Source organism: Prunus avium, chromosome 3, assembly GCF_965620075.1.
Source record: "Prunus avium chromosome 3, drPruAviu1.hap1.1, whole genome shotgun sequence".
NCBI classification, from domain to species: Eukaryota; Viridiplantae; Streptophyta; class Magnoliopsida; order Rosales; family Rosaceae; genus Prunus; species Prunus avium.
The window spans coordinates 4,574,712-4,586,647 of record NC_142286.1 but is presented as its reverse complement, the minus strand read 5'-3'; the positions used below and the strand labels follow the sequence as shown (position 1 = coordinate 4,586,647).

At 37.2% G+C, this 11,936-nt stretch overlaps 2 protein-coding genes across 6 annotated transcripts; one reads left to right on the top strand and one right to left on the bottom strand.

Moving 5' to 3' along the window:
- Nucleotides 1–822: 822 nt before the first annotated feature.
- LOC110774347 (nuclear poly(A) polymerase 4-like) lies at nt 823–3,964 on the bottom strand. Its single transcript, XM_088250203.1, is given in 11 exon segments — nt 823–1,006; nt 1,008–1,301; nt 1,392–1,556; nt 1,672–2,001; nt 2,089–2,151; nt 2,275–2,388; nt 2,789–2,950; nt 3,041–3,103; nt 3,334–3,441; nt 3,626–3,706; nt 3,821–3,964. Coding segments are annotated over 11 exon segments (1,641 nt in total). The 3' UTR covers nt 823–889.
- Nucleotides 3,965–6,781: 2,817 nt separating this feature from the next.
- On the top strand, nt 6,782–10,797 carry LOC110773543 (protein IQ-domain 26-like). 5 transcript variants are annotated; one of them, XM_021978227.2, is made up of 5 exons: nt 6,785–7,792; nt 7,970–8,043; nt 8,523–8,980; nt 9,627–9,833; nt 9,915–10,797. In XM_021978227.2, the coding sequence occupies exons 3-5, from the start codon at nt 8,564–8,566 to the stop codon at nt 10,521–10,523; spliced, it is 1,233 nt and encodes a 410-aa protein (XP_021833919.1). In that variant the 5' UTR covers nt 6,785–7,792; nt 7,970–8,043; nt 8,523–8,563; the 3' UTR covers nt 10,524–10,797. The 5 variants fall into 5 exon arrangements, with proteins under 5 accessions (XP_021834041.1, XP_021833982.1, XP_021833919.1 ...); XM_021978349.2 differs by lacking the exon at nt 7,970–8,043 and having other exon boundaries at nt 6,782–7,792; nt 9,918–10,797; XM_021978290.2 differs by lacking the exon at nt 7,970–8,043 and having other exon boundaries at nt 6,784–7,792; nt 8,536–8,980.
- Nucleotides 10,798–11,936: the final 1,139 nt, after the last annotated feature.

The following is an 11,936-nucleotide window of genomic DNA, read 5'->3' as shown; positions in this document are numbered from 1 at the left end:
TAATAGCAAGTTGCAAGTAGATCTGATTTTCTAACAGTCTCCCACCCACCCCAGGATCAAAAAATCTTTAATGATTGAATTTATAAAATGGTAGATATAGTTATTAACTCCCCGATACACATTTTTATTACCCAAAAAAAAATTATTTCAAACTTTAATGTGTCACTAAAGAATTGCTCACGGTTCCTCATGTCCTTAATTTTCTATTACTATCACTTTTTTCGATTCTAATAACGCGGAGAAGGGTTTTTTAATCTATCTACCGACATGAAAAAAATAATACCTTATATTATTAGGGCTCGTTTGATTAGCGGAATGAGTTGTTTGGAAATATGACTATGAAGTTGACTTTTATTTCCATTCGAATATTTGGTAGGAAAAATGAATCACAAACATTGAATGCGGAGTAGAGGCAATAGGAGCCGGCCAAAGTTGGCAAACCAACATATCAACATCAGAAAAAGGAGAAAGCACAAAGTGCTCATGGAGAGACCAAAGAAACTGCACAGCCAGTTGTGACAACAAAGAAAACAACAAAGAAAAGAAGAAGGAAAGAGAAAATGGTTGGTCTCCTATATCCCATCACTTGAAAGATAATGCAAAATATCTAATAGAAATCACTTGCACCCAAAAAAAAGGTACCAAATTTGATTGCATGAAAAAAGATTTTTTTCAAAAAAGTATAAAGTTCATGTTAAAAAATTGTAAACTTTGTGTAATGGCTGCCCCATAAAGATTGTAATCTTTACAATGAAACATTTCTTGTTTTTTTCAAACCAAAAGATTGTATGATTTACACCATTCTACAGTAATTGTTGAGCCCAAAGCTCCACCAAAATAGAATCCTTCCTTTGGCTGACATTTGTTCTTTCTGAAGTTTCCATTACTACTAACTATTCATATAAGCATCCTTCTTCTTCTTCTTCAGGCTACTCTCACTAGAACCAGATGCACAAACTTCTCCATCATCACGAGACAACTTATCAGCCTGATGTTGCGCCCGTACGTCTAGACGGTCGAGGTGGTCTACAACCATCTGGAAACACATACGGAGGAAGTAGCCTTCTACGAACATGAGAAACATAAATTTCCATCCCCGGTTTCCAAAACATGTACATATTGACAGAATGCCTGAACTCATCAACAGTTCCTCGTATATCGAACTGCTGACCCTGAATCTTTTCCCCCTGCTTCTTCTGCAAACCCATAAAAAAGGCACTATGTGCGCATTGTTTGTTCGTATCGACATACTCACGGGGATAAGGATGGCATTGCAACATCCCTAAAGTATCCCTTTCAATCTGAAAATGTAAATGGAAGCACCAAAATGAGAGGACTATACATTTCTGTTTTTCAAAGAGGACAGAAAAAACAGATATAGTCATTAGTACCATTAGAGTTAGTTGGCTCAGGTGAGATTCGACCCAGCCTTTCCAAGCACGCAAGTCATCAACATCAGCAGCAACTATGTCAACCTGAAGATAGTTCTTGTAGCTTTCAAAGAACAAGTATGGTTCGAACAAAGCACACCACTCAGCTTTAAACAGCTCCACTTTCTGGATTTAAACAATGAAAAGGAGAAAGTGACCAATAATTGTCAACTATGGAAAACAAGCTAAAGCACACACTCTTCTTCTTACCTCTCGACTACAAGACAGAACAGGTACATACCTCACAGATGTTGTTGCTATATTGAAACTGCTCCACCATAACACGCAGGGTACTTTGTGACACATTGTAGCTGGAGTTCATACAAGGGTAGGCGGGGGTTATAATTGGCATGTGATGAGTCCGGTCATGAGGATTTTTACGCGGGTCCCAGACAGAAAAACCAAGTTCATCCTCCTCAATGGCACATAACATGACAGGATTTGGCCAACGCCACTGTGTATATACTCTAAAAAATCTAGAAACCAGCATGCTGGGAACTGCATTGGGATAAAGCTGGCACACCCGGGCAACAAGAATAGCCCAGTCCACTCCACCAAGAAATCCAATAACCTGAATATAAAACATGACCAACCAAGCATGGAATCAGTTTAGATGTAAAATAAGTCAAAACAAATTGTAGAGTGAGGTGGTACTCACATTGGAATAAACACCGCGCCTTTTCGCCCAAAACTTCAAGCATCTCAAAGTTGTACAGAAATGCTACAACAAAAAATTTCGATAAGAGAGGTTTGATATATGGCAGTATATATAGGTGTTTGAAAAAATAAAAATAAAAAAGGCGACTGCCAGACCAACAAAACACGCGCATAGGAAGCATTTCACCTCAACATTTGGAACAAGTTTAAGAATTTGATCTGCAGCCCTGCAGCAATTAAGACTTCGAATAGTATGCTCATCAACATCAAACAACAGAGATGCATCAGAAATGTCCAGGTCCTGTTTTAGAAAATAAAATGCTCTAAAGCAATAAAGCAAAAGATATAGAGAAGAAGATATAGGACAAATGCAAAGATGGGATACAAAAAGGATGCAAATTAATATGAAAAGTTATGGTAGTAGACTTCTATTCTAGTAGTAGACTTAAGATCATTATATTTACATGTGACCTCTATTCTAGTAGTAGACTTAATTAATCTTATTAATCAATTTAATTTAAGTTGATTACTTCAGTGATTATATTATATGCCTATTGATTTTATCAAACAAATAACAGAAAGCGAAACATAGAGAGAGGAGAGAGAGATTCCTTAAAACATCTCATCCATATGAAATAACATGATATTTGGTTTTTTTTAAAGAAAGTTTGGTCAACAAGAGAGGGGAGTTCAGTACTCACTTCTGGTACAACCAAGAGAGAAATGCTTGCATAAAGGAGGTCGATCGGTACTCCATCAAACTTAAATTTCATCACAGGAATATGAGCATCTGGAAGTGGTTGCAGTTCGGTCACCTCTTCCATCTCAGCCAGAATGTTTTGCAATATAAAGAAGAAGTCTTCCTGAATATAACACCACAGTGTTGTACAGATAAAACAGTGAACAATTGCAAGACTTAGAACTCTGAGAAACCACTTGCAGTCAATATTTACCTCTTGATTGACATAGGATGGCCCGACACATAACATTTCTATTTCATCCCCAGGATCATGTACCTACAGAAGGCAAACCACACAAGTATACTTCAAAAAACAATAACAAATCAAAGCATATTACTAAAAAAATCAATGAAGCTAGGACTAAAAGCATATTGAAACTAAATAGTTTGTAACATTGCATTTAAGACATCCATTTCTCAATCTCTCTCTCTCTCTCTCTCCCTCTCAAACCAACTGAGACCACAAACAGAAATTTTGCAAGAACAATCAAGAGCAAGGATACTTACCCCAAGCCTATAGGAGCCAAATGTAAAAATTAGAGCATTAGCATCCTCAACCATTTGCTCTGTGTATCTTCTCGAGCGAGTAAGTTGCTTCACCCAATCCTTAACAATCTAACAATCAGAAGATAGGGTATAAAAGTTGAAACTACAAATCAGAAAATGGAGATGGAATAAATTACAAAAAATTTATAATTATGAAGTGAAAAACAAGAATGTAATGCTAATGGCAGTTAACATATATAGCTCCAGAAAAGCAACTTTAGCACATAATTTGTTTTAAATGAGCAATAATCACCTGCTCAATTCGCTGAAGAACTTCCTCTCCCTTGGTAGCTTCCTCTTTGCTCTCATATACCCCAGCTTCTTCAACCAAAAACTTCATTTTCATAACCATAAGATTATGAAAACCCAGAAACAATATTTTCATAACCATAAGATTAAGAACCAAAATAAATCAAGCTTTGCAAAACAAAACTCGGTAAGCACAAACCTTCTCCAACTCTATATTCATTTGAATATCGGCTTCGGTGGGACCCGCTGTCGATATTGGCCGTGTCACTCCGTACTCCCTCGCCGCCGCTTGAGGAGGAGGCGGAGGCGGAGGCGGAATAATCAATGTCGCTGAACTCTCCATCTCAGCTTCCTCCAACAAAATTGTCAACTGCGAGGAATAACGTCAACTACAAGGAAGCTTTTGTAACTTCAACGGATCATTTTTTAGGTTTGACTTCGGGCTTGACGTTTTACTTTCATCTCTTTTTGTTTTTTCCAGGTGTAAGTTTCCAGTTTTATTCTTAAAAGTTGAAATAAAAGTTGGCAAATTGTTGAAATAAAAGTTGTTGTTGTTGCCTCTAGTTGGCAAATTGTTGGCTCCCAACAGAGTTGCCTTTTGATTTGTATCATCACTTTGGGGAAGGTTTTTCTTATAAAAATTCTAAGAGTCGCCAACAGTGGCGGACTGGCATAGTGTAAGTGGCGCCACTACACAGGGCCTGATTTTTGAGAGCCTCGAATTTTTTTTACTTTATATTATATATATTAATATTATAAAAACCGTATATACACTCCAACGTGCAATATAGTGAAACAAAAGTATATTTGGTGGAGCTTATTTCTAGCGCATATCCCTTGGTACAAGGCCCAAGTTTGAGTCTCAATGATGTCATTCTATTTGTATTTGTATTCCTTTTTCATTATAACAACAAAATTTAAAATAGTTTTTGAATTTGATTTGTGATTGTTATTACATGCTAATTGATGATGAATTTTAGTTATCAAAAAATTGTTTTATGATATTAAGTCATGGAATTTTTTTTTTATTATAGTATTTTCATATTAGATTATGTGAGGGCTCTCATTTAAGTTTCGCAGAGGGCCCTCAAAATCTCAGTACCGGCCCTGGTCGCCAAAGATGTGGTATCAAATAACTCATGCATATATGGAGGATACAATGGTGGATTCAAGAAAATTTTTAAGGAATGGGCTAAAAAAAAAATTCAAAGATCTTTTATAACTGGAATTTTTAGGCTAATTAATATTTTATGGTAGGATTATATATATATTTTTTAATAGAAAATATGGTAGGATTTCAGTGGGTAGAAGAAAATAAAATTTGATTTGGGTGGCTAGGATAAACTGAATTCTAAAAGATAAGTGGGCTAATATTTAATTGTAGTGGATTTTGTTGTACAATAAAGACTAAAGTACAAAACCAGCACTGGGCTAAAGCCCAATTGAGTCCCTTCGTAGGTTCGCCCTTGGTATAACATATTTGTACGGACATCACAACCACATTATATATTACCGACTGAGTTTGTATTTCAGAATTCATGTAGGCTAGTAACACCATACAACGAAGTGACAGTCACACCTAAGAATTTCTTGTAAATAAGTACAATTATCTCTTTATAATGAGAGAAACTACACTCATCCATATCATTATCAATTTATAGCGCAAGGAGGTTATAACTCAAATGATTAAGAGTATTTACCTATGCATCATAGGTCCTAAGTTTGATTTCCCCTCCCTCAATATCTTTGTATAAAAAATAAAAATAACTTTTGGCTTCTGCTAAAAGGAATCACAAACACTAAAATGAGTAGGAGGAGGCAATGTGAGCCACTTGGAATCTTGTTTTCTCAATTATGCATATTAGAATTACCCAAAAAAGAATACTTTATGGAGATGAAATAACTTGGGCTTTCCCACAAAAGCCGAAAAAGAAGAAGACCATTTGGGCTTGATCAAAGAAAAGGGAGAACAACTTGGGTTTGACTGATTTGCCATGCAAGTTTAGGCCTGTTTCGTGAGTTTTGCGAGTTGTGAGCAAACCAAATCATGGTCCAAAGCTGACAAGTAGCTACTAGTTCGGTTTTGAATGAAGAAAGAGAAGGATTAACAGGTAGATCGGTCCCTTTCCATGAAAAATGAAAAATGTCCAGAACATTAATGGCAAACTTTGAATTAATGGCTGCCTAAGTAAGTACATAAACGCCCAACTCAAAGCATGCAAGGTCCCACTGTCCCATAAGGATTGTAATCTTTACAAACTAACAGTTCTTCAAAACATATTATCACTTTCAATTGTGTTTGCATCTTCTTCTTCTTCTTTTTTTCACGTAACTTGTTCATTATTACTCTCATACGTTATGCTTATGTGAATTTTCCTTTTTCACTTTCGGAACTTTTAAATGTGAATCTTATGTAGCAAGAGGGGATAGCTCTATTTTCCTTTGTTGTTATTCTAAATTCGAGAAAAATTTGTGTAAAATGAGGATAACACTGTTATGCTATCCCCAACCAAATATGCCAAATGAAAAAGTTATTACGCGTGACATATCGTAATTAACCAAAAATACAAAAACAGTATTATCCCCTTTTCACACAAGTGTTTCTCCCTAAACTCACCTCCTCGTCTCTAGGCTAAAAATGTACACACCACATGGTTAACTTAAACTCAAAAGCTCCACCAAAACAAAACAATCTTTTGGCTAAAAAAAGAAGTTTCCTAAAGTATACAAATTCTTTTCACTTCCTGGAAATTAATAATTACACGAAACCTAAGCAAAAAATATCAGTGAAAATTCCTACTAGGGGATTCCTAATATCCCCCTCTTATCTCTTAACTCGCTCAAATTGATGAAATTGATTTCTTTTAATGTCAAAATGTTCCAACTTTCCATGTTCACAAAGTTATTGTGTAACGTTATGCATTTACTTGTGACTGGATTTTAGCCAAAACATTGAAGAAAGAATATATAAGATCCGTACTATCCATCGTCATGTGACAAAAATCAATAGAAACTGTTTTCGACCAAATAAAAAATAAAAAATAAATAGAAACTGTGACAACAGGAAAAGGATCTGCATATTCAAAAATAAATAAATTTGAAGGAAATCAAAAAACCATTTTCATTTTCAAATCACCTGCTCCTAAAAGTAAACGATGCCACACAGAGTTAATGGCAGATTGCCATTTTTATCTAACTTTGGTATATCCCAAATATCAGGAAAAATTCAAAACCCAACATTTATGGAATTCAAATCCCAAGATTACCCCCTCCCCTTCTCTCTCTACCTCTCTCTCTCTCTCTCTCTCTCTCTCTCTCTCTCTTCTTAATAAGCAGCGTCTGCATCCCCCCAATGGATTCAGATCTGCTTGATCAGCTCTCGTTTGGGAAAGACCCATTGTCAACCAAGGCTCTGTTTCAAAGATTTTGATGCAGAAAGAATGGCAGAGACTGAGTTAAGAATCATGGAGAAGAGGGAATCACTGTGAAAAAGATACGGAAACTGATCAAACATCTTCTCTCCAACCCAAGATAGAAAGCAAAGTCTCAGCCTTTTTCGGCTCTCTCACTCATACAACTCTTTTTAGGGACAAAGGAGAAGATATAAAAAGCTGTCCTTTTTAGTGGGTAAATGGGCTTTTAAAGCCTGCTCTGTTTTTCCAGCTCCTATAGTACACAGTCTGAGTCTACTTCAACATATAACAGACAGAGAAAGAGAGAGAGATATCAGAGAAATTTATGGCTTTAATTATAAGTTACGAAGGGTAGAGGGTTGCAGAAGCAGAAGATAGCAGAAAAGGGTATTCTTTTTCTTTTTTTCTTTCTTTTAAGAGAGAGAGAGAGAGAGGGAGGAAGATGCATAAAACTCAAAAGGGTTTTTGAAAGAGAAGCTTTTGAAAAAGAAAAAGAAAATCGGAAAATATTCACGGGATTGTCAGTGGGTAATTGGGTGTCTTTCATTTTGAGTACACGTTGCTCCAGAAAGTTGAGATTTTTAGCGAGAGAGAGAGAGAGTAGAAATAGATAGAGAGTGAAGCGGTGGTGGTGGTGCCTTTTGTTGTTGTAGTTTTGCCAAGTCTAGTCAGAAGACAAAGTGGGAGTAAATTCGGCGCTTTTTTTGAATTTAAGATTTTAAGGAGGCGCTGTGAAGTGAAGTAGTGGGGGCATCTGGGTAAGTCTCCCTTTTCTGTGAAAATGTTTACATTAAGCTTCTGCACTTTTCATGCTTTGCTTTGTCTGTAATTCTTGTTTGTTTACTTGGGGTGAGTTTTTGAAGCTTTGGTTGGTTATATTATAATGGATTTGAACCTCTGCATCTTTCTGTGACACTTTTTGTCTTGTAATGCAGTTCTTCACGAGGTGCTGTCAGAATTTCACCAAAGAAAATAAAAAACCAAGTTTTATCCTGATTTATATTTTAAGGTTTTGATGCTTTTTTGTTTGTTAATCTTTTGCTCCACACTTCTTTGCTTGCAACCTGTAAAGATTCTGAGAGATCTTGCAGAGACCCTTTATGCTCTATTTTAGCTAGCTCCACCTTAGGTTTTGTTCCCTTTTGGATTGAGTCTTTTTCAAAAACATTTCTATTTATTTCTTTCTTTCTTTCTCTAGTGCCTCTTGGAAATGCCTTTCTCCTAGTTTCTCACTCCGAAATCTAGCGAGTAAAAATGGGGATAGCTTACTAGGTTGTGGTGCTCACTTCACTTTGCTCTTTAACTCACTTCATAAACATTCTCTTTATCTTTTTAGGACTTTCTCCACTTGTTTCTCTCTCCCTTTTTCTCTCACTCCACATTTGGTGCTTTGTTGGTGTTTGTTTCTTCATAAACTCCAGCTGGGTCTTTTGAGTTTTGACTTACCCTTTACTTAACCTTTGCCTCCTTTTAACTTTCTCTCTCCAGCTTGTATCTTCAGATTCTAGAGAGAGAGAAAGAGCACAAATATGGGGAGAGCTACAAGATGGTTGAAGGGCTTGTTGGGGATGAAGAAAGAGAAAGACCATGTTGACAATAAAAGCACTACGTCTGGTGATCGGAGGGAGAAGAAACGGTGGAGTTTTGCCAAGTCGGGGAAAGACACGGGTAGTACAATTGGTCATGTTCCAAACAATCATCCACCAAATGTTCCTGTCCCCGACTCTGCTTGGCTCAGATCCTATCTTGCTGAGTCAGACAAGGAGCAGAACAAGCACGCAATTGCGGTGGCTGCTGCCACTGCAGCCGCTGCTGATGCCGCAGTGGCCGCAGCTCAGGCGGCCGTGGCGGTTGTGAGGCTGACAAGTCAAGGCGGTGGACTCATGTTTGGAAAAAAAGAGAGATGGGCTGCAATGAAGATTCAAACTGTTTTCAGAGGCTATCTGGTAAGTGGGTTCTCAGTTTTTAATCCAGTCCTTACCTTAAATTGATTATTGGTATGTTTGGTTTTGCTTAGAGAATGTTGCATTGAAACTCTGCTTGATATGGTTGCGTGAAATGTTAGTAAATTTTGACTACGCTTTGGTTGGCTTTATGGAAGTTGTTTTCTTAGTTCTTACTTTTATGTCTGCTCGCAAAAAGATGTGAAATTGTTTCCAAATCCTAATGGAACAGTAGAATACAAACATTTGTCGACTATTGCTTCCAAATCCTATGAAACAGTAAAAACAATTGTTTTCTTGGTCAATCAAACGGCTGAGAATTGTTCTTCCCTCCCCTGTTTCTGACCGGGCTACTCATTCTGTGAGCCCCCATGCCCGAATGTTATGTGTTTGAAATTTGAAATCTTGTTTCTTGGAACAGGGTCATGATTGTACTGTATGCCCCCATTTGTGTTATGATTTCGGTTTTCTTGCTTTTTTTTAGTAATGATTTATTTTCTAAAGTTGGCATTGGTTTTTCACCTTATCTTCATTTGCACTACTTGGGCTGCTACATTTATGACTAGTTTTATTATGAACTTGCAAAACCTACCAACTTCCTCTGGTATTTGCATTGTTCTGTTGAATCTAAAATTGGTTTTGCCTTCAGGCACGAAAGGCGCACCGAGCTCTTAGAGGACTGGTTAAGTTACAGGCTCTTGTTAGAGGCTATCTTGTTCGGAAACGGGCTGCTGCTACTCTTCACAGTATGCAAGCTCTTTTTAGAGCACAGACAACTGTCCGATTCCAGCGAGCACGTCGTTCTTTCAATAAAGAGAACAGGTTCCTACCTGAAATCAAAGCCCGAAAGTCCGTTGTAAGTGCTAATTTCACCAACCTCTAATATTGGATCACATTTTACATTTGACTTCTTTCTTACACTAAAATGTGTTTATAGCAGGAAAGATTTGACGACGCAAGAAGTGAATTTTATAGCAGGAGGCTATCTGCAACTTATGAAACTTCCATTAATGGCTTTGATGAAAGCCCGAAAATTGTGGAAATTGACACATTCAAAACCAGATCCAGGTCTCGTAGATTCAACACCATACTATCTGAATGTAGTGAAGACCTGCCTTACCAAACAATCTCATCACCACTTCCCTGTCCATTTCCAACCCGTATTTCTATACCTGATAGACAGCAGCCTCAAGATTTTGAATGGTGCTTTAATGGCGACGAATGCAAGTTCTCTACTGCACACAACACTCCGCGGTTCACAAACTCTTTTCGATCCAATGCTCCCAGTACACCAGCCAAGAGTGTTTGTGGAGACAGCTTCTTTCGGCCTTACTCAAACTTCCCAAACTACATGTCAAGCACTCAGTCATTCAACGCAAAGTCAAGGTCCCACAGTGCCCCTAAGCAAAGGCCGGAACCAGGGCCGAAGAAGAGGCTTTCGCTTATTGAAATGATGGCAGCAAGAAACAGCATAAGCGGCATTCGAATGCATCGATCATGTAATCAAGTCCGAGAAGAAGAAGAGGAAGAAGTCTTGAATTATTGAGCAAGCTGCAATGAGAAGGGTCCTCTGTCTTTGGTTAAAATCAGGGAGGGCTTTTGCATAGAAGATGGTAAAAAAAACAGATTGGAGAGAGGAAGAACCTCTCTATGCCTTATTTTCCCCACTTTAGTATTAAAAATGAATAGGGTAGAACACAGAGTGCTTGTGTAAATTCTTTGTTTTTTCTTTCCATTTACCTTTTTCTCAACAGTTTCTTTCAAATTGTGTCTTATGATCTATATGAGTCAATGAGATGAAAGGAGCTTCAACATCTTAATTTTCTGAGAATCACAATTCTGGTCTTGGCAAACAATAATTCAAAAATGGCACCAAATGGCAAAAGGCTTCCACTATTTGGCCTTTGCCAAAAACATACCTGAAAAGCTAATGAGATCTAACCCAATAAAAAATGGCCGTAATTTGTAGAGGCCTCATGTAATGGACAAAAAGGAATTTACTATGATTACGAAAGAGACTCAAAAATGCACAAGTCTCAAGTTGTTGGTTTGCCTAGGCACATAGCAGAAATAGACAAAAAGATCTCATTTTCCATCCGTTGCTAAATTCATAATAGTTTGTGGATTTCAAGCAGGGATGAGAATAACTTCAGAACATTATTGAAGCAGGAGCCGCATTATGCAGGAATTTGAAATCTTTTTGAACCCTCTACTTTCCCACTAAAGAGCTGAGCTGCTTAGCTTCCGTGAAGCTTCTGCTTCTCTCTGTCCTAGGCTTGTAGCTAGCCTGATTTAATAAACTGGACGCTGCTCTGGTTCTTTTGCCTTGCATTTATATATTTAGGCAGTGATTGGGACATATTTTGATGAGCAATGTTTAAATTTGTCCTTTACAATGGAAAAATAATAATTTATTTTCCAAAAATGGCAGAGAAAGATAGTGGTGGGTTCAAAACTTCAAATCCCATCGATGCAAATGAGAATTAAGAAATTATCAAACTCAATCGTGAAGCTAGGAATTAACAATGAATGTGCATTATATAATCCAATGTTCATAAAATTCTCCCTTATTAAGATGAGAATTGTGTAATGTTGTGCTAAGAAGAGATCTTTTGTCTAACACCCCTCCTTTTTGCTCCATATATGTATGAGGATTGGGAAAAAGGGAGGGTAGGTAAGAATTGAATTTTTTCGCTCTGAATATGTACATGATACATGTTTTACCATTGAAGTTAGAAATCTCGATAGTCACGACGTCATATTGTGTTACATTATGTTTGTCATTATATAGTATACATGTAACAGGTGAGGTCCCTCTTATAAATTTTAGCCCTAGGAGTAGTTGCTTATAATTAGTTACAAAAATAAGTTGTATAGTTACACTGTTTTATGAACTCATAGAAGTGCAAGACCCTCCACAAGCACTCTTTCACGCCCTCAAACTGCATGTGGGCCATAA